This window comes from Lactuca sativa, chromosome 7 (assembly GCF_002870075.4).
Source record: "Lactuca sativa cultivar Salinas chromosome 7, Lsat_Salinas_v11, whole genome shotgun sequence".
In the NCBI taxonomy this organism is placed as follows: Eukaryota; Viridiplantae; Streptophyta; class Magnoliopsida; order Asterales; family Asteraceae; genus Lactuca; species Lactuca sativa.
In genome coordinates, this window is record NC_056629.2 from 63,658,867 (window position 1) to 63,682,071 (window position 23,205).

Genomic DNA, 23,205 nt, shown 5'->3' on the forward strand with positions numbered 1-23,205 from the left:
TGCTATAATTGCCAAGAGTATGGACATTACGCATCTGAATGTAAGAACCCACAAAAAGAACGAACCCTCGAGAACAACCTGATCCAAGAACATCACGACAATGAGCCTGCTTTGTTGCTGTCAACATGTGAAGATGAGAGCCTAGTGTTCCTGAATCAAGAAAATCTCAGACCCCAATTGAGAACCCATGGAAATCAAAAGAAGTCATCTTGCACATGATACCTTAATACAGGTGCTAGTAACCATATGACTGGAGACAAAACCAAATTCATGAATTTGAATGAATCAATCCATGGTTTTGTGAAAATTTGGAAATGAATCAAGAGTGAGAATCGAAGGCAAAGGCTCGGTAGTTTTCAAATGCAAGGATGGTGGGTGTCGAAAACTAGATGAGGTGTACTACATACCCGATTTATGTAGCAACATCATTAGCCTGGGTCAATTAGCTGAAGGCGGAGATGAGATAAAAATTAAAGATCCATTTTTATGGGTGCATGACTCGATTGGAAAGTTGCTCATGAAGGTTCGAAGGTCATGCAATAGACTCTATAAAATAGAGCTAGAAGAGATCACACCCACCTGCCTAGTTGCTAAAATTGATGAGTCCATATGGTTATGGCACAAACGAATAGGCCATATCAATTTTAATTCAATGAAGCAAATGGTGGAAAAAGGCCTAATTGAAGGTGTGCCTCAGATGAAAATCCCCACACAGCCATGTGAAGGATGCTTGATGGGAAAGCAGACTCGAAATTCATTCCCATCCCAGACAAGTTACAGAGCAAAGAAGAAACTGGAATTACTCCATGGTGATCTTTGTGTCCCAATCACACCTCCCACACCCACTGGAAACAGATACTTCATGCTCATTGTGGATGACTACAGCAGAGTAATGTGGGCTTACTTAATGAAAACAAAGGATGAAGTTCTTCAAACGTTCAAGATGTTTAGAGGGAAGGTAGAAACGGAGATTGGAGAGAAGATAAAAGTGCTCAGAACTGATCGCGGTGGTGAATTTCTATCAAATGAATATACAAAGTATTGTAACGAGACTGGGTTAGAAAGGCATTACACCTCTCCATACTCCCCACAGCAAAATGGAGTAGTGGAGAGGCGTAATCGAACGGTACTGGAAATGGTTCGTTGCAACCTGAAGACAATGACAATGCCTCATGCTCTGTGGGGAGAAGCTGTAATGTACTTTGTGTATGTTCTAAACAGAGTTTAAACAAAAGCCTTGAAGAATTCGACACCATACGAGATGTGGACGGGAAGAAGACCACATATCGAACATCTAAGAGTATTTGGGTGCGTGGCTCACATGAGGGTAGCAAATAGTCACTTAAAAAAATGTAGGATAGAAGTATTCGTCTTGTTCATCTGGGAGTTGAGTTAGGATCGAAAGCATATAGATTAATGGATCCAAATACAGGAAATATGTATGTTAGTCGGGATGTTGTATTTGACGAGAATCAGGCATAGATGTGGGAAAATAGCGGGAAGATAAAGGAGACACCAGGGATAACCTTCACTGTCTAAGGATTTAAATTTGATGATGGATTCGATGATGAAATTGGTGATTGGGTACCAGATACCCCTGATCAAGGGCACATGGCATTAGATTTAAATGAAGACTGGGTCAATTTTGACCAGTCAAATGACTTAACTGACCCGGGTTCAAGCCAACCGGGTACACCCATAAACTCCCCAAATACACCCAATTCCAACACAACGCAAGATTCCCCAATTCACACACCAACGTCGAACACCACATCCAGCTCCACCGGCGGAGGAGCACCAAAACGATATCGGCTTCTCACCGATCTGTACGAGGCCACAGATGAGATCCACATACCCCTGGAAGAACTTCAATTAATTCGTAATGGTGAAGAACCATCCTCATATGTCGAAGCGATTAAAGAAAAGGAATGGGAACAAGCAATGGAAGCGGAGTTAGCATCGATTGAAAAGAACAAAACATGGGAGTTAGTCGATCTGCCAAAGAATCGAAAGGCCATCGGTCTAAAATGGGTCTTCAAGCTAAAAAAGGATCCAAGTGGAAAACTAATCAAGCACAAGGCTCGGATTGTGGCAAAGGGATATGTCCAGAAGCATGGAATCGATTACGAGGAAGTTTTCGCCCCAGTAGCGAGGATCGAAACAGTGAGGCTAATTCTAGCCCTAGCAGGTACAAATGGGTGGAAAGTACATCACTTGGATGTAAAATCGGCGTTTCCGAACGGTAACCTAGAAGAAGAAGTCTACGTATTGCAACCACCAGGTTATGAGAAGAAAGAAGAAACAAGCTCCTAGGGCTTGGAATGCTTGCCTGGATCGACATCTAAAGAGCATTGGTTTCACGAGGTGCGCTCATGAGTACTCTGTCTATACCAAGAGGTATGATGAACAAGCCCTAATTGTAGGAGTATATGTAGATGATTTAATTGTAACAGGGAGTTGCCCTAAAAGTGTTCAAAAGTTTAAGAAGGAGATGAAAACTAAATTTGAGATGAGTGATTTGGGACTTCTAACTCACTACTTGGGGATTGAAGTGAACCAGAAGGAAAGTGGGATTACATTAAAGCAGGAGTCCTATGCAAAGAATCTGCTTGTCAAAACAGGTATGCTAAACTGTAACCCTACAAAGACTCCCATGGAACACAAGCTCAAGCTCAAGAAAGAAGATGGATCTGAATTGGTAAACCCAACAGAGTATCGAAGTATAGTTGGTGGGCTGAGGTATTTAACTCATACCAGGCCAGATATACCCTTTGTTGTGGGCATTGTAAGTCGATTCATGGAAAAGCCAAACTATGAATCACTTACAAATAGTAAAGGGTATTTTAAGGTATATAAAAGGAACCTTGGATTTTGGCTTGAAGTACTCAAAAGGAGAGGAACCAGTCACGCTAAAAAGGTATACAGACAGTGATTGAGGAAATGATGTCAATGATCGAAAGAGCACTAGTGGCATGGCATTCTTTGTGAATGAAAATCTGATGACATGGGCATCACAGAAGCAAAAATGTGTGGCTCTCTCCTCTTGTGAAGCAGAATTTATGGCTACTACTATAGCAGCTTGTCAAGGGATTTGGCTAAGGAGACTACTTAGTGAAATAACCGGGAAAAATATACCACCTGTTGAGCTGAAAGTTGATAACAAATCAACACTTGACTTGATGAAGAACCCAGTCTTCCATGGCAGAAGCAAGCATATCGATATTCGTTTCCATTTCATCAGGGAATGCATTGAAAATGGTGATATTTCTGTCAGCCATGTTTGCAGAAAGAAGCAAAAGGCTGATGCCTTAACCAAATCATTGGGAAGATTGAAGTTTGAGGAAATGAGAAGTCTGCTTGGAGTGATGAAGGTATGATTTCTGGATTAAGGAGGAGAATGATGGAATAATTCATAAATAGATTTAATTGTTTTATGCCATGTTTTTTTTATGTGTTGAATAATTCAAGCCATGTTGACTGTTAAAGTCCGAGTCTTAAGCCAGTAGGGGTAGTTGCAGAAATTTTAGCATTTTCTTTGTTTAAATAGATAGCTAGTTGTGAACGTTGGTATGATCACTTTCTTTTTCAATTTAGTGAAAAGGCTCCAAAAGCTATAAGCTTTAAGCAGTTCTTTTGTGCTTTGTTTCTCTTTGTTACTGTTTCATTGTTTTACCCTTGATAAAAGGCTTGTGAAAAGCCAACAAATTTTGCCATGACATTAATCCTATTTTCCGTCTTACCCCATCTCTCTTGCTCTCGGTATTTTGAAGGCCTATTATGGGTTTTCTACCCATCGCCGTTGAAGACCATCGCTTCCGATGCACTGCCATCAACAACAACTGCTCAATTGGTGGTTATTATGATTTCTTAAACATGTTCTCAAGACCCACTTCAAGCAGAAGGTCCGTTCAAAGTTTTTTGTTAATTTTTCTGTTTTTTTTTTCAATATCGGTTGAAAATGAACATGCAATGTCCTAACCCATGTGCATTCATCTCGATTCTCAGGTGGGGTATTAGGTTAACCCTAATTCTAATACATAAAATGTTTTTTTTGGCCTAATTAACTTAAATTATTGTATTGGTTTGGTAAAATCAACTAATTTCTTAAGGTTTCTTTTCAACTGGAATGCAAATGAGTAAAACTCTTAAAATTTGGAATTATATTTTCTACTTCTAAATAAATCAACAAACTTAAAAGTGAAAGTTCTTTGAATATGTTAAAAGAAAACATAAAGATAATCATGAAATTTCTTGAAATTCCACTTCCGCCATTTGAGTTTTTCTGTCCAATCTTTTTTTCTTTTGGGAATCATCGGCTCCAAGTGATTTCATGAAATCCAAGCGGTTGGCAAATGGTGGAAAAGGACCGGCGAGGTCCTTCAGTTCCAAAAACATAATAGATGAGTTTATAGACTATACTCCAAAGGGAAGAATCAAAAAGAAAAAAAAAGAAAGAAGCTTTTTTTTTATACAGAAAGTAGAATGTCACACACAGAGGTTGGAGTTCCCATATTGTTCTCCCTAGGTTTGGACCTTTGCATATCTACATAATTAATACCCAATGAACAATTAGCTCAAATGTAGCAAATTTCTTAAGTTACATGAGACATAGTCATGACAAAAGTCTAAGTGAAATGAGAAAAAGGGTTAGAAATTTCCAAACTTGGAGAAATGGACTGTGTATTTCAAATGCAACTAGCAAACAACAACTCCAGTATTTGTGTAATTAGAAACTATCTTCCTAAAACGTTCTTCTGATTATATTAATTCATCACTTACAATATTTTTGCAAAACTTTTTTGTACACAGTTAAATGTAACTCTGTATATCCTAATCCAGATGTGTACAATTTCTTGGTTGACTGACCATCGGTTTCAAGTGGTGAATCGGAGGTTAAAAGATCGATGCAGGGTATGATTTCATGGTCGATGTTTTTTGTTTTTGTTGATTGTTTTGCATGGTTTTTTTGAAGTTTTGAATTGAGAATTTCTTGGTTTATTTAGAAAGTTGGTCAAACAAAAGAGAAAAATGAGGAAATATTGTCATAACAAGCAGTTAAAGATCGCTCAACAGATTGAAGAGCATGAATGTTTTGTCACTAAGGTATATATATATATATATATATATATATATATATATATATATATATATATATATATATATATATATATATATATACACACTAGCCGTTTGTCCGCGCAAAGCGGCGGCGGCGAATAGTTTCTTTCAAGCAATTAGTTCCATTTGGAGACATGTTATATTTCTAAGAACACTTCCACAATTATCGATCGGTTTGACAAAAATAAAAAGTGCAATGCCAAAACCAAAAAATATTGTGGTGGTGGATTCCATGGAGGAAAAAGAGATGAAAATTTGAATTAGTCTCCAGCTAACTATATTTTATGCAAAAAATTAGGGAACTCCAATTTGAATGAGTTTTTAAATTTCAATTTGTCGAAAAGAAGTGTTTCAGATTTCGAATGCACCAGATACCAGAGAAGAGATATTTTAGGAGTACAAGTTGGGCAAAATTGATGAAAATACTAATTCAAATGTGTTTTTAATACTTGTATCTCTAACATTATATTATAATATTATTATATTAATAGTTGGTTGTACTTTAAGCTTAAAGACTTGAACATCTTAAAAAAAATATTATTATTATATTGATTTTATTTATAGAAATAGTAGGATTTCTTTTATAAGGTAGTATATATATATATATATATATATATATATATATATATATATATATATATATATATATATATATATATATATATATATATATATATATATATATATATATATATATATATATCGATTTATGAATTATGGATATATTGTGAGAGAAGACTATAAGAAATTGGATAAACTTGAAATGAGTATATGGGAATGTTGTGAATTACTGAATGAAGTTGTAGACGATATTTGGATGAACTGCAAATCGACCAATTGTTACAGACAGGTGAAGTAATTAGGAAATATTATCCAAATGAAGACTCCCTTCATTTAAGTGCCCTTATTCATGGTATATTAATATACTACAAATTTATATCTATATCCATTAATCCATATATATACATGTTCATGGTGGATTAAGCTCTTAATTACTATGATATTTTTTTGTAGACCTTGGAAAAGTTCTACTCCTTACAAGATTTAGGGAGCTACCACAGTGGGCAGTTGTGGATGACACACACCCTCTTGGTTGTGCTTTTGACGAATCATTTTTTCATGACAAGTTATATGTATATATATTTGTTAATCTAAAGATTATAATTAATTCATAAAGACTATTTATTATCTTTTATAACCCTGATATTAAGAATCCTGTTTATCAAATGAGATTTATTCGGAAGGATGTGGACTAGAAAATATGATAATATCATGGGGTCATGATGATTATATGTACTTGGTATGAGATCTAAAACTTATATATATATATATATATATATATATATATATATATATATATATATATATATATATATATATATATATATATATATATATATATATTGCAGATATGTTACCTTCAATGTAGGTCCTTAGAAGCATAATAAGTTTGATACAAATTAAAAAATTAAAAAAAAGAAAACAATTTATTCATTTTAAATTTGCAGGTTGCAAAGGAAAATGCGACTACTTTGCCTCAATGTGGATTATTTATCATTCCTTATTATTCTTTCTATTCTAAGTAAATTTGCGATATTTAATAATATTATTTCCAAAAAAACAAATTATGAATTTATATGTTTTAAATTGTAGCAGCAATGCATCGGTATGGAGCTTATAAGCATTTGATGAATGAAGAGGATGTTGAGAAGTTGAAATGGCTTCAAATGTTCAAGTAAGTATGTAAATTTTATGTACATGTAATGCAAATATAATTAATAATAATAATAATTAATTAATGATTATGTTTAATTTTTATTTGCAGTAAGCATGATCTTCAAGTAAAAGTAAAGTCCATGCTGATGTTGAAAATGTTAAGTATTACTATCACTCATGTAACATTCCAAAATATGGTCCCAAAATTTTTATTTATTTAATAATAGATAAAATAGTATTTTCCAACATCATCCAAACATTTCAAATAAAAACCAATGTAACAATTGCGATAAAATTAGAGTAAAACATCATGTGCGGAATCCCAATGGTGCGTGCGATGCAGTCAACCCGAACTCTTCCTTTTGCAACCAGAAGCACCTGAAACATAAACTAAAAACAGTAAGCACAAAGTTTAGTAGCTCCCAAAATACCACATACCATACATATCATGCAATAATGAGATACGGACTCCGCCCACACTCAGATAATAGTGAGATACAGGCCCCGCCCACACTCGAATAACGGACCCCGCCAAATGAGATAAGGGCCCTGCCTAACCTCGGATAGTAATGAGATACGGGCCCCGCCCACACTAAGATAATAATGAGATACGGGCCTCGCCCACACTCATATTACGGGCCCGGCCCAAGAGACATACATATACAAGTACATACAAGTATTACACAGACAATAAGTATAGTAACATAACTAAACGATGGTCGGCCTTGATGCCTTAGACCCGCTAAACTCAATGAGGAAACTCACGTCGAAAAGTTGAATCTCCAAGAAGGAAATCTCGAACTGCTGCCCTGACGACTCCTGAGCTATTAGTGCAAAATAACATCCAATTAAAATCCAATAATCCAACTTAGGGTAAAATGACCATTTTACCCCTGGCCTAAGTTGGTTCATGACTAAGGTCCAAAACCATAACATAAAAGGTCCATCACTAGATAATCTTCCAAAGCCCACTGGTAGCCCACGTATGGCCCGATTTTCCAGATTGTGCCCAAACTCCTTTAGTGGGATTTACCCTAAAGCCCAAACATATACATAGTCCAAAAACCTGATTTCTGATGGTCCATTGAAGCCCAAAGCAACAAGGTCCAAGAAAATGGACCAAGGAAAGCCCAATGTTGGATCGAACAGTGGGTGTTCCCTTGTGGAATGCTTCAGATCACGAGCCTCAGCCAGAATGTTGGGCGTTCCCTGACCCAACGTTGGTCATTCGCACACTGATGCCCAAAAGCACTTAATGCCTAAAGCCACATGACCAGAACCTAGATCCAAGTCCTAAAGATCATCTAGAACCATAAAGTCACTGACTTGGTGACTTTGCATACCCTAAAAGGTCCCAACTTCAGGATATAGCATTCAACTTCCATAAAAAAGGATTAATCTCATGCATGGGGCTTATACAACTCCAAAGATGTAAACTTTATGAATCTAAAACATCATAAACACCAAGAGAAGCAACTCAAAGCTATTGGAGTGATCATAACTACAAGATCGCAACCATGGGACCAAAAAGGGACCAAAATCCATACAAACTTAGATCTAAGCTTCTAATGAGCAAGGTTAGAGCTTTATACCTTTAATGTGCTGGAAATGGAGCAGAGAACCAGGATCTATAAGCTCCTACTTGAACCACCACCTTACACCAAGCTTCTCTTTCTTGAATGAGATTCAAACACACACAATGAGCCCACAACACTCAAGGAGGCTCTAGGATTTCGAGATTAGGGTTTGAGGATAGTCTTAAAACCTAAAAATTAGGGTTTGAGCTCCAAGTGTAAATGCCCTGCGTTCCCCAAGGGAACGCCCCGCATTCGAGCTCCACCTCCGAAAGTCCAATCTTGGCAAGAATGGTCCCTCCTCTCCCATAACCTTGCAAAATAAGGCCAAAAAGCAATAACTTAATATATAAGGGACCAAAAATGAATAATACCTGGATCTGACCTTACAATTCTCCCCCAATTGAATTATACTTCGTCCTCGAAGTCCGTTGCCTTGAACAATTCAGTATAATGCTCCCTCATTTCTTCCTTCAGTTCCCATGTCCACTCAGACCCCTTACGGTGTAGCCACTGCACCTTAACCAGTTCCACAACCTTGTTCCTCAAGGTTTTTTCCTTCCAATTTAAAATTGCCACCAATCTCTTAATGTAATTAAGGCGGCCATCCACCTGAATATCCTCCAAAGGTACAACTGCAGAATCATCCACTAAACACTTCCGCAGCTGAGAGACATGAAAGGTGCTATGAATCTGACTGAGCTTGGCTGGACGATCAAGACGATAAGCTACCCAGCCCACCCGATCCAAAATGCTAAAGGGAACAATATACATGTGGCCCAAATCGACCCGCTTCCTGAACCGGATGACACCTTTCCAAGGTGACACCTTTAGGAGAATCATGTCTCCCACCTGAAACTCCAAGTCCGATTGACACTTGTCATCATAACTCTTATGCCGACTCTGAGCTGTCTAGAGCCTGCTCCGAACTTGCTAAATCAGCTCAGTGGTCTTGAGCACCACCTCGATACTCCCCATGACATGCCACCACCTCACGAACATAAATCTTGGCTAACTTCTCTGCAGAAATGCTCTCCTGGATCAGGATGAAATGCACGCTCTTGGTCAATCAATCCACGATGTCCCAAATAGAATCCACTCCACCTGCGGTCCTGAGAAGCTTTGTGATAAAATTCATGGTGATGTCTTTCTATTTCCATACGAGAATCTCCAACGACTGCATCTTGACTTGAGGTCACTGATGCTCGGCCTTCACTTTCTTGCAATTCAATCACCGCTTCACTAACCATGCTATATCCCGCTTCATGCAGGGCCACCAATAATCAGGGCGAAGATCCCTATACATCTTCGTTGCCCTGGGATGAATGGAGAATCTCGACTTGTGAGCCTCCTCCATCAGAAATTGGCACAACCCACCCTAATACGGAACCCAGACCTCCGATGCAGAGTCAACAGTCCGTGACTATCATAATCGAAGGAAGCCACCTGAACCACAATTTGCTCACACTTCCGACGCTCTTCCTTCATAGCATCAAACTGAGCCTCTCAAATCCGTTCCAAGAACGGAGTAATCATTGTCATCCTCAAGCATATACCTCGAATCGGAGCCTTGACCAGAATCAAATCAATCCTGAACTCTACTTGTCTCTCTGGAGGTACCCCACACAAATCCTTTGGGAACATATCCGGGTAATCCTGCACAATCGGCACATCGTCCATGGTAGCCTTACCCTTATCCCGGGTATCCATGATATAGGCGATGAAACCCAAGCATCCGTGTTGAAGATAACGTTTGGCCCTCACTGCAAAACACATAATCGGCCCACATTGCGGTCTCTCTCCCTGAATCACCAGCTCTCCCCCACTTGGGGTTTGAACCCGAACTAACTACTACTCACAGTCGATCACTACCCAATTAGGGATCAACCAGTCCATTCCCACGATGACCATGTTCCCACGAAGAGGAATGGGAACCAGATCAATCGGATACCACTCACTAAACAATTGGAGTGTACAATCCCGATGAACTCTCACAACCCTGACTGTCCTATCATCAACAATCTTTACATCAAGAGGACGATCCAGCTCCTCTGGAGCTCCAACAAATCTCTTGCTAAGAGCAAGAGATACAAAAGATCGGGTAGCCCCAAAATTAAGTAGTACCAAAGCAGAGATACTGTTCATGAGGAACGGTCTCGTCACAACATCGGGAGATGCATACGCCTCCTCCGCTGTCAGCTGAAAGCCCTGTTCGTCACCGTTGGTGCATCAGCTCGGCCCTGACGGCCGTCAATAATCCTCAAAGTCACAGGGGTAGCTACTAACATCGGTCCTGCTTAGCCAAACTTGGATAATCAGGCCCTTTTGTGGCCCCTCTGATTGCACTAAAAGCAAATCAGATCAGATACCAGGGTGATAGTGGTGGTAGAAGTACAATAATTAGTTATATATATATATATAAGAGAGAGAGAGAGAGAGAGAGAGAGAGCTAGGTTCAAGTATTCTAACTAATTATTGTGTGGATGTGTGGACAATATTATTGTATGAGAATTACTAAGAGAATAAGTTGTTTAGCAAGGCGAATACTTTCAACCTTACAAAAATATCGTCATTTTCATGCATTTTCGCTAATTATTATTTATTTTTGTTCTCATACATCGTTTTTCACTTATTTTCATTCTGACAGAATACGACTCAATAAATATTCTGACAATATTTTGACAGAAATGAGAATAATAATAATAAGTGTATAATAACCTTATAGTCGATTTAATTAGTGAGAATGTGTGTTACTGACAATAGTTATGTAAGATTGAACGTATTTATATTATCAAACAACATATTTTCTTTATCATTCTCAAATAATAACATTGTCCATACGTCCGCACAATAATTAGTTAGAACAGAATAACCTAAGAGTATATATATATATATATATATATATATATATATATATATATATATATATATATATATATATATATAGCTGTAAACAAACTGAACGTTCGACGAACTGTTCGTGAACCGTTTGGCGGGAAGTTCGTTTATGTTCGTTTATTTAATAAATGAACAGACATGAACACACATTCTCGTTCGTTTAACTAAACGAATGAACATGAACAATTGTCTCGTTCATTCAATTATGTTTGTGAACCTTTGTTTATGTAGTTCGTTTACGTTCGTTTATGTTCGTTTATTTTATGTTCATATATGTTCAATTATGTATAATTACATTACCATTTTATATGTTCGTTTATGTTCATATATGTTCAATTGTATTTATTTATCTACGTTCATTTATGTTCCTTCGTTTATGTTCGTTTAGAATGTTCACAAACATAAACAATGTAATTTTTTTAAACAAACGAACATGAACAAGAAAACTCGTTAATTTATTTGTTCGAGTTCGTTCATTTGTTCGACTAACTTAAACGAACGAACATGAACAAGCCATGATTCGTGTTCATTCGGTTCGTATACAACCCTCTCTTTCTCTCTCTCTGGAGAGAGAGAGAGAGAGAGAGAGAGAGAGAGAGAGAGAGAGAGAGAGAGAGAGAGAGTTAACTACACATTAGTAAGCAATGCCAAATCCATATGGACACAACCTAAAAGTTAATGTCTCTTTGTGTACGACACATACTACTGAAGACATAATTTAAAAAGGGGGAGGGGGGGGGGGTTAATTATAAAAACCAATAATTGAAAGTAATAAAAACTACATAAAATATAAAGTGCAAGAAACTTCAGAATATAAGATGATCCTGCTGTAATTCTCTTAAACATGCAATTAATCCATAAGTGGTTATTTAATATGCGTTCTATCTAGGTTATCACTATCAATCCTCTTTTATCATGTTGTTTAATCAAAACAAGCTCTAGAAAATCGCATTAAGATTAGTGTAAAATTTCTAGAATATTCAGTATTTCTCATAAGCTAGAAAACGTAAAAATATGTAACTTTTAGCTTACATCAACATTAAATCTTGTTACAGAACCAATATGATGTTTGTTACTTATTACTTATTATTAAACATTTATGATTTTTAGCAAGTGCTTTACTAGATTAAATGAATCTCGTGATCAACATGAATCGAACCAAAATCAAACGTGGGGTTAAATCAAAACTGAAATCACTATATAGAAACATGAATTAAAAAACCAAATTTAGTGATTAATTACGTAAAAAGTCAAACTCTAAGAATCGGTAAACAACAAAATCTAATCCATTGCACCTTTAGAGAAATCAACTATAATCAATTGGAGAATCAAATCTAAGCATAATTACTTTCTTATATTTGTAGCTGACAAATATGTACTATGAAAAATCAACCAACATTTTACAAACTGAACCAAGATTGTCGATAACCAGGTAGCCAACATGTTCGGTTGGTAGTACCATACCAATTGAGTAATGATGGTACGGTAGTGATACATAGTTTTCAATACCAAGTAGTACCATACTAACCAACATGTAACATGTTTAAGATTTAAGAGCTTTGATATTATTGTTTATCGTATTAGTATAGTTTAAAGTTTTAAACTAATGTTGGCGTGTCCTATTTTCCTCCGCTACTTTAACTTATAAACTCATGGTAGAAATTAATAATATTCTTGTGGATTGAATTTTCAATCTCAAACATAACAAAAATCTCCTTTACAAAATCCCATTCTTATTTCACAATGCTCAAGAACATAAAAACCGTCATTCACAAAGCCACATACATATTGGTATATAACATTATCAACATATACCAACCAAATTTATTGGTAGCCAAAATAAGTTGATACAAAATATACATGGTAAGATAGTGGTAAAATAAATTTTATACCAACTATAATTGAGTTTAATGAAAAAATGACCGATATCGTACAAATTCCACCCCTTCTTATATTGAATAATTGTAATCTATTTCATTTTTTTTAGTTGTCTAAAATCTATTTTCTATTTGCCTTTTTTTTTGCTCTAATTTTGTTTGAACTTACAAATTAGAAATCTCCTTTTAATAACTTTTAAATTAGTTTATTTAATAGTGAAAATTTCAAATCAAATCGTACTCGTTCCTTGAGTGTTCGATAAATCCGATCTTACTATAACTATACTTCTAATCGGTTAGATATATTTGCCTAGTTGTGTATAAGTCACCCGTTGTGATAATTCTCATTCAAAACTAGTAAAATAAACACATCATAGTGAAACATAAAGTTCAGCGTGTTGAAAAAAAGGGGTTGTACAAAATCAAGAAATCAACTTTGATAGAAAAATTAAAACATGTAGCACGAGAATGAGAGACTTATTCTTGCTTTTATTTTATTTCTCAACATCAGTGGGTTATCCACCATCTTAATGTCACGCCAACTTTTTTTAGTGGATATATCGAGAAAGGAGTCTATGTTATCTAATCGGAAGGATTATTGAGAAAGTAAATATTGATAAGGCGTTCCAACTCTACAAAACTATTTATGGTTTACTACAAGTTCCTCGAGTTTGGAACATTATTTTAGATAAACTTGAAAGTGATTAGTTTTTCAAAAATTTCACAAGACCAGAAGATTATGGATAGTCAAAATTCTTATTGTTGGTGTCTATGTAATGACTTAATCATTATTGGGGCGAACACCAAAGACATTGTTGAATTCAAGAAACAAAAAATATTTTGAAATGCATGACTTGAGACTACTTTCTTAGTATCTTGGAATTGAAGTTTCTCAAATGGAGTGGAGAAAAATTTGCAATAAACAACTTACACAACAAAGATTTTGGAGTAATTTGTTCACCAACGAAACCAAAATTGAAGGACAAGAATGATTAATACGGAGAAATAGTCGACCCAACTATATATAAATGAGTGATTGGTTGCTTGACGTATTTGACTCACTGGACTTTTAGTTTTTAAATATTCATGTTTTGATCTAAACATTAAACATTTGTATTATCTTACACAAATATAATCCCGATCAAAGGTAAATAAAAAGATAAATCTGATAATATTTGAAATTTATGCAATTATTGATATATTTAATGACATATTTAAGTTTTTGATGAAGAAAAGATGAAATCTAAACATTAATTTATATTTTTCTAACAAACTTCTATAGAAACCACTATTGATAATCAACTAAGCATGTCCCAAATTATGATTTTTCAGAATAATATTATTTGTTCGTAGAAAGCTATACGAGTAAACGTTTTGGTATATATATCGTCTTAAAGTAATAATGATTTAATTTGAAAAACTTAGATACATGTAAAATATAAACTTTTTCAATAAAAATGAATAATTAGTGGCATTTTGTCATATATCTAAAACTTTAGGTACTTGAATGCAATAAAATAAGGGTGAAATACAACCACCCCCGCAGACAAAATTAGTCATGCCATTTATTTGACAACAGTTGAAACGGGGATGTAACTGACGACTGTCTGATCCCGATTACGGCCAAAATCAGCTCAGCGGAGAATCGGGCCGGCGACAATGTCGTCGATTCAACGGCCACCAAACGACTCTTGGGACTACATGCTACCAGGTCCACCTTCCCGCAACAACGGCGGATCTGCCGACCTCCGTTCGACCGGACTTCTAGCCTACGCCGCCGGCAGCAGTGTTGCCATAGTCGACTCACGCTCAATGCAACTCGTATCAGTCCTCCCGATTCCTCCTCCGTCCGCCAGCACTGCAAATTCCACCACAAGTTCCTCAACGTCTTCGTATTTGTCTCCCTTTGTCACCGCCGTCCGTTGGTGCCCTACTCCGCTTCGCCTCGATCTTCTCTCACATGATCCTACGTCTTCGCACTCCCACCTTCTCCTCGCTGCCGGCGACCGCCAAGGCCGTGTTTGCCTCCTTGATCCACGCGTCAAAGCATCTGCTCCTCTTTTCCTTCAAACCGATCCGAATTCCAAATTAGGTATCCAAGACCTGTGTTGGATCCAATCCAGACCTGATTCGTGGATCATTGCTGCCATAACCGGATCCTCGCTCCTCTCTCTATTCGAAACATCCACTGGGCGTTGCTTCTTCAAATACGACGCCGCTCCGGAAACCTTCTCGTGCATTAAACGTGACCCCTTTGATTCCCGCCATTTCTGTGTTGTAGGTCTCAGAGGCTTCCTTCTAGCGATCAAAGTTCATGGCGACAATTCGGAATCGGACGTCGTATTGAAAGAACTTCAAATACCTACCGATGTCTCTGAATTGAATAAGCTGGAGAGAGATGCAGCTGCCGCTAGTACTTCCGGTTCAATCAACAATTCTCCGGCAATGGCGTCCTTCCCCACTTACGTAGTGAAAATCGCGTTTTCTCCACATTGGAAGCACATTTTGTATGTGACTTTTCCAAGGGAATTGGTTGTGTTCGATATGCAATATAAAACGGCTCTGTCTCGTATCAATTTACCTAGAGGATGTGGAAAGTTTCTCGATGTGTTGCCTGACCCAAGCTTGGAGGTGGTCTACTGTGCTCATTTGGATGGACGCCTCAGCGCTTGGAGGAGGAAGGAGTAAGTAAATTTTCTACTCAATCGAAAAACTATATTAAGTATGTTTGATTATTGCATTGAGATATGAATATGGCCATAATTGCTTAACCTTCAATCATATTCATTTATTAATCTGAATTTCTCTACATTTAAGGAACCTTCATGATAACATCTTCATCTTTGCGCTTGCTTATATATGAGTGTCTATGTATATAGTTTATGTATCTACATGTTTTCTTCAACATAAAGGGATTTACTTATTTTCATATCACAACAGAGGAGAGCAGGTGCATGTGATGTGCATGATGGAAGAATTGATGCCCTCACTTGGCACCCCTATCCCATCTCCCTCAGTTCTTGCAGTTGTCATCTCTCGATCAGATTCCACCCTGCAAAATGTTCACAAACATCTTTCCGATGGACATCATACTTCTTCACCTGCTATGGATTTTGACAACCCTTTCGATTTTTGTGATGAAACTCCAGTCATTTCTAAAACCCATCTGTTATCCATTTCTGATGATGGAAAAATATGGAACTGGCTTCTGACTGCTGAAGGCCCAACAGAGAATCAAAAAGCTGCATCAGATGTTGCCATTGTTGCAGAAATCAGTAAAGATAAAGATTCATCTTTAGATACAAATTCTGGAGTGGATTCTTCATTTGGCTCTGTGAACGATGTAGTCAAACAAACAGATAAGGAGAATATTAGAAAAGGTCGTCGATCATCCTCCAAAAAGAACAAGGATGAGCTGTCACTAAAGGTTTATTCTTGTTGTTACTCAATGTTGACTTTGGTTATTTATTCATTCTTACTGATAAAATTCTTCAATCAGATCAGTTTGGTTGGGCAGCTGCATCTTCTTTCTTCATCAGTGACTATGTTAGCTGTACCATCCCCTTCTTTAACTGCCACTTTTGCACGTGAGTTCTTTCTGCTGTTTAAAAGCAAATATCAGATTTTTTATATTAAATATTATACTCATTAATTAATAACATATGAAGGAGGGGGAAACCATCCTGCAGTAGCTGTTCCACTAGTTGCCTTGGGAACTCAGAGTGGTTCAGTTGACATTGTTGATGTTTCTGCAAATGCTGTTGCTGCAAGTTTTTGTATCCATGATAGTGTTGTAAGAGGATTAAGGTGGTTGGGTAATACAAGACTAGTCTCATTCTCATACACTCAGGTATGTATTATGCGTATGTAACAAAAAAAACTTGTATTAAACTATTAAATAAGTAATCACATGTATTCATTTTCTCAATTTGAAATGAGTAATGACTAATGACATATAACTATTACTCCGTGTACTTAGGGAAATGAGAAAACTGGTGGCTTTACAAATAGGCTTGTTGTCACCAATCTTCGAACTGGCCTTAATCGAACATTTAGGGTTTTACAAAAACCAGAACGTACTCCCATAAGAGCTTTAAGGGCTTCATCTTCCGGAAGGTTGTTCTTGAAAAAGGGTTTTCTTTAATTCTTCAATCCATTTGATAGGGTTAATGTCATTAATGGGTAATGAACTATTTGTGAACAAAATGTTCCATTTGCTTACCTTTTGATTGTACTTTTAAAAAAAAAAGAATGAATAGTTTGTTACCCAATCTTGACATTTAATCTAAACCTATTTGACACATTCTTGATGCAATTTTGTAGGTATCTTTTGATATTGTTTCGTGATGCTCCTGTTGAGGTTTGGGCAATGACAAAGACTCCAGTCATGGTAAACCAGATTACTTGTGTTATTTTTTTAATTGTTTAATTTTCTTTTTCAAATAATGTTTTCTTTTTTTGCAGCTTAGGTCTTTGGCTCTTCCATTTACAGTATTGGAGTGGACTCTTCCTACTGTTCCAAGACCAACCCAGACTGCAGCATCTAAGCAATCTGACACTTCTGCCCCTCCTGAAACAGACTCTAGTGAGTATAGTATAATATTAATAGCATTTTCATTAGGGTTAAATGCAAGAAATAGCAACACACTTTAATTTATTTGTTTTATTGTTTATTATAATTCATAACATCCTACTTTCTTTTCTTCTCATCAAAGTTTAATTATCATAAAGTAAAGTCAAAAGTAACTTCTAATGCAGATGGAGGTCAAGAAGAGTTTTCAGAGACTTTTGCATTTGCACTTGTAAATGGTGCACTTGGGGTGTTTGAAGTTCAAGGGCGAAGGATCCGAGACTTCAAGTATTATTCTTTCCAAAAAAAAAAACTCATTATCCAATTTATCTTTTTTTTTTTTTCATTTAATTTATTATTTATATCTCATTCTAATTTACTTTTATTACTTTACAGACCAAAGTGGCCTGTTTCTTCACTTGTTTCTTCTGATGGACCTGTTAGAGCTATGGCCTATCGTTTGCCTCATGTGGTTAGTAATACTATTAGAATTGGAATCCAAGATTCCAGTTGAATTGGAATTCAAGATTCCATTCCATCGTTTGCTTCCCAAATGGATGGAAATCAATTCAATTCTTCCGGAATCCTTCAAATTCCATGTTTGATGGATTTCATCTCACCATATACCTAAGAAAGACGGTGGAACAATTTCAATTCCATTTGTTTTTTTTGTTAAATGACGAAAATACCCTTGTCAGGTGATGGGGGACAGGTCAGGTAACATTAGGTGGTGGGATGTTACAACTGGACAATCCTCCTCTTTCAACACTCACCGTGAAGGCATTCGAAGAATCAAATTCTCACCCGTTGTTCCTGGAGACCGAAGCCGTGGACGTATTGCTGTATTGTTTAATGACAATACATTTTCCGTTTTTGACCTTGTAAGCAAATTTTTTTTTTACAAAATAAGTAAATCATTATTTACCAATAATAGCAATATGTAGCAATGCCTATGTTGGTATTATTAGGTCAAAGATAAAGTACATTACTATTATAAAATTAAAAAAAAATTATTATTTTTTTGCAGGATTCACCAGATCCATTAGCTAACTCATTACTACAGCCTCAGTTTCCTGGAACACTAGTGCTGGAACTTGATTGGTTGCCTCTAAGAACTGATAAAAATGATCCTCTGGTTTTGTGTATTACTGGAGCAGATAGTAGCTTTCGCCTTATTGAAGTTAACATGTATGTTTCATAACTATATTTATTTAATATTTTTTTTAAAAAAAGTTGATAATAATGATTTATTATTTATGCAGTGAAAAAAGATCTGGTTATGGAGCTCAGTATGGATCAATAAAGGAGCGGTTTCGGCCCATGCCTTTATGTTCTCCTATATTACTTCCTACTGCACATGCCTTGGTAATTTTGCCCTTAACCTTTTCTTTAAACAAACATTGATATTCTCTCTAATCACACAAATTGAAAATATAACATTATTATTATTATTATTATTAACAGGCATTGAGGCTGATCTTGCAATGTGGTGTAAAGCCTTCATGGTTTAACACATGCAGTACGATTATAAATAATAAAAATAATGAATTATCATTAGGAGATCTTCGTAGCTATTTAATTGATATACCAACAATTGGTGACACTGTTGTCCCAGAATTGCTTCTTAAGGTGCTAGAGCCTTACCAGAGAGAAGGTCAGTTTATATATATATATATATATATATATATATATATATATATATATATATATATATATATATATTTACAAATCTAGTTTCTTTATATATATGTATTTTTTATCGTATTTTATATTTGTTTACATTATTAGGTTGCATACTTGATGATGAAATGGTGCAAGAGTATGGTAGTATAGTGAATAAAGGTTCAGCTGCAAGGTTCTCTTTTTCAGCAGCAATATTTGGTGAAACATCAGAGGCTTATTTCTGGTTGCAATTGCCTCATGCACTTAACCACTTAATGAACAATTTAGCTAACAAGTCTCTACAAAAAGAAAAAGAAAAAACCCCTGTAAAATCATCGTCTGAAGAAATTGATGACGTGTCTTTGCTGACTAGGATTTCCTCCAAGGGTAAATCCGGAACTGGGTCAAGTAACACCAACACAGTGGTATAAATAAACTTTTTCCCTCTTTTTAGGGTTAATGTGATTGAATAACAATATGCTTGTCCATTTTGACACTTTAAGTCCGTAATCAGTTTTTTTTTACTCAATAGGATATTGAACTAATTTTTTCGGGTTAATCTAGAAAAAAAACTTATATTTTGTGTTTTAGGAATGTGTTTTTACTTTACAATACTAATATTTAATAATGATAGATATTTATTTATGATCAGAGTGATGGTGAACTTAAATTAATGGCTTTTGAGCAAGAAGAATTATGGGAAAGTGCTAACGAGCGTATTCCATGGCATGAAAAATTAGAAGATGAAGAATCTATTCAGAACCGTGTGCATGAGTCAGTATTATAATAATTATTATTCTTTTTTTTAATATATAAATAATTCTCTTTTACTTTTCTAAATATGTAATTAATTAATTATCAGGCTTGTGTCAATTGGTAACTTGGAAGGTGCTGTAAGTTTAATGCTTTCTACTCCTCCAGAAAGCCCTTATTTTTATCCAAATGCTTTGCGTGCTGTTGCTCTTTCATCAGCTGTTTCAAGATCTTTAAATGAATTAGCTGTAAAGGTAATTAAAAATCCAATATATATTATATTATATATAATTTCCCATTTTTAATATATAATTTAATTTTGTTGTAGGTGGTTGCAGCAAGTATGGTGAGCACTGACAGGTCATTATCTGGCACACATTTGCTATGTGCTGTAGGGAGGTATCAAGAAGCTTGTTCACAGGTGTTCTTTCATTCCTAAAAAAAAATATATCCAATTTCATTCTACCTTTTTTTTTTTTTTATCAAAAAGACCAAAATACCCTCGTCACATTGCAATTATTGTAACATATATGTTTCAGCTACAAGATGCGGGTTGTTGGACAGATGCTGCAACATTAGCAGCAACACATTTAAAAGGAACTGATTATGCAAGGTTTGAATTTTTTTCATTTTTTATTTCCTGTCATTTCATTGAATATTTATATGTAAATTTTGCATATCACATTAACATATTAAAAGGATTTTATTTTTTCATAAAGATATTTAATTTGATTAAGATCTAGTCTCATATATTTTGTGGATTTTGCAGGGTATTACACAGATGGGCTGAACATGTCCTTCATGCTGAACATAACATCTGGAGGTATTATTGAGTTTTCTAAAATATATTTTTTTTCTTTTTCGAATTAAAAAAAAAATGCAATTTTTGTCTGATTGGGATTTGGAACAAACATGACAGGTCCCTGATACTGTACATAGCAGCGGGTTCATTACAAGATGCACTGGCGGCACTCCGTAGGGCCCAGCAACCGGATACTGCAGCCATGTTTATAATCGCGTGTCGTGAAATTCATGCCAAATTTATTGAAAAATTAGATCCCGAAAAAGAGTCGGATTCTTTAATTAAAGAAAAGTTGGTGGTTTTGCCGGGTCTAAACCCGGAAAATGAAGATGTAATAGCTGCTGGTGAATTGTACGGACAGTTCCAACAGAAACTTGTTCACCTTTGCATGGACTCTCAACCATTTATAGATTAAATAAATAAATGCCATGCTGTCATGTCATATACTTTTGGTAAAGCACAAGGTACAACTTGACATTCATTTTACAAAGTGGTATACAACGTTATAGATTGATAGTCGATATTTATTTTTTGTTGTTGTAAGTATGAGAAGATGATACGATATTGTGCAATTTTGGACTTGTGTTCTTCATGATATTCTGCATCCTTTTGTTTTTGCTTGTTTGTGTTGAGTCGATATGTACGGAAAAGAAGTGTATTTTGTGTTGAGGAATCATTTGGGGTTTAAGATTTGTCTGAAAAGAACGTTGTATTAAGTGATGTTCTTTCCCATAAAGCAATTATTGATAAAAGTTTTATATGAAAACCGTTTGATAGCCTAATAGCAATTATTGAGTGAGTTTCTTGATGATGTGACATGTCTTTCATGCATACCGGATAGCCTAATAGCTTCACTTTCCAATTAAAAAGTCTAATCGTGAATAGCGTTTAAATACTCTTAAATGCCATGTACTAATGAGAAAAAAATGGCCTTATCGTTATTTTATATATATATATATATATATATATATATATATATATATATATATATATATATATATATATATATATATATATATATATATATAATAATAATAATAATAATAATAAGAAATTGGCCCCAAAAAAATTAAATCCTATACAGCTGTCCATTTTGCTCTTTTTTCTGCGCCCCATGCTTTGAATCTTAGCGGATGGGAAGGAAGATGATGGATCAAAAATAAATTATTTGATTTCACTAAATTGGATAGAAAAAAAGTTCAACAAATGTTGGAAACCGTAAGTTCTTTTTTTTATTAAAAAGTATATTTTTATAAATTCGGTTCGTTTTCAGTTTTTATCTTTTTCTTTTTTTATATTTTTTAAAACCGAAATCGAACCTAATATTTCGGTTTTAAAAAAACTCAAATCCAAACCGTCAGTTTTATCGGTTTTTGGTTCTTCGGTTTTGTTCTATCGGTTTTTTGGTTTTGCTCGCCCCTAGATGTGGGTTTTATGATGAACGATGATGGGATAATCGTTTTCAATTTTTGACTTCCGCATCATATTTTGTCTCTGGATTATATTTAATGATAAGCAAAATTTTGACTTTTGAAGGTATGAATTTTATTCAAGGTCATTCTAAACATATTTTGGGTCTGGGACCAAAGAGAAAAAAAGACCTATAAACACACAAAAATTTCATCAACTTTTTTTATATTAGATAACGGAATTAACATTACTTGTACTAGCATTATATTGAAGAAGGATGTAAACAACGTTTTCATTTGAAGTAAATTTGGATCGTAGGTGATTGATTGGGTCATCAACGAGATTGGCAGCTTCTCAAAAAGCATTAAATGGATTATATGGTCAAAGTTTTTTTTGTTGACTCTCTCTTGGATGCCATCTAAACTTAGGCTATTGGGTGTGGGGTTAAAAGATATGTTATCATACCTAAATTTGTCAGCGGGTTGGCTAAAAAGACACCCCATATTACAATATGGATACCCTAACGAATCTTTTAAATATTTTTATTAGTTGAAATTACATTGTTTTCCGAAAAAACTGATTATAAGCAGTTAATTATTGGTTGACTTTTTATAAAAATATGAATAGGTTGTTTAAAGGGTGTCTTATTAGCAACACCTTTTGTGAGCTCACATGTCATGTAATCCTTAACACAATTTGATTTATGTAGAAAATGATGTTCAAATGTTAAGGATCACATGTCATGTAATCCTTAACACAATTTTGATTGGTTAATGTGTACGTTACTTCCCGTGGCCGAGATAATATTTCTTACCATAACGCCGT

The 23,205-nt window shown here is 35.3% G+C and overlaps 1 protein-coding gene and 1 pseudogene across 2 annotated transcripts; both read left to right on the top strand.

Annotated features, from left to right (window-relative positions):
- Positions 1 to 5,827: 5,827 nt before the first annotated feature.
- Positions 5,828 to 13,301, top strand: LOC128127261 (inositol oxygenase 5-like; annotated as a pseudogene).
- Positions 13,302 to 14,730: 1,429 nt separating this feature from the next.
- LOC111877817 (uncharacterized) lies at positions 14,731 to 21,562 on the top strand. Of its 2 annotated transcripts, XM_023874326.3 has the most exons (20): positions 14,731 to 15,867; positions 16,124 to 16,610; positions 16,683 to 16,770; positions 16,852 to 17,033; positions 17,163 to 17,299; positions 17,507 to 17,573; positions 17,648 to 17,768; positions 17,942 to 18,041; positions 18,150 to 18,225; positions 18,452 to 18,634; positions 18,781 to 18,941; positions 19,016 to 19,118; positions 19,218 to 19,407; positions 19,542 to 19,840; positions 20,068 to 20,189; positions 20,278 to 20,422; positions 20,497 to 20,589; positions 20,708 to 20,781; positions 20,938 to 20,991; positions 21,088 to 21,562. In XM_023874326.3, exons 1-20 carry the CDS (start codon positions 14,843 to 14,845, stop codon positions 21,383 to 21,385), a joined length of 4,005 nt encoding a protein of 1,334 aa, XP_023730094.1. In that variant the 5' UTR covers positions 14,731 to 14,842; the 3' UTR covers positions 21,386 to 21,562. The 2 variants fall into 2 exon arrangements, with proteins under 2 accessions (XP_023730094.1, XP_023730093.1); XM_023874325.3 differs by having other exon boundaries at positions 16,124 to 16,770.
- The last annotated feature ends 1,643 nt before the right edge of the window (positions 21,563 to 23,205 follow it).

Excerpts from the sequence above, each read along its gene's own strand:
- LOC111877817 (XM_023874325.3), top strand. The coding sequence starts at position 14,843 with ATGTCGTCGATTCAACGGCCACCAAACGACTCTTGGGACTACATGCTA. Across the intron at positions 18,226-18,451 it reads CCTATCGTTTGCCTCATGTG|GTGATGGGGGACAGGTCAGG; the intron begins GTTAGTAATACT and ends TACCCTTGTCAG. Across the intron at positions 18,635-18,780 it reads CATTTTCCGTTTTTGACCTT|GATTCACCAGATCCATTAGC; the intron begins GTAAGCAAATTT and ends ATTTTTTTGCAG.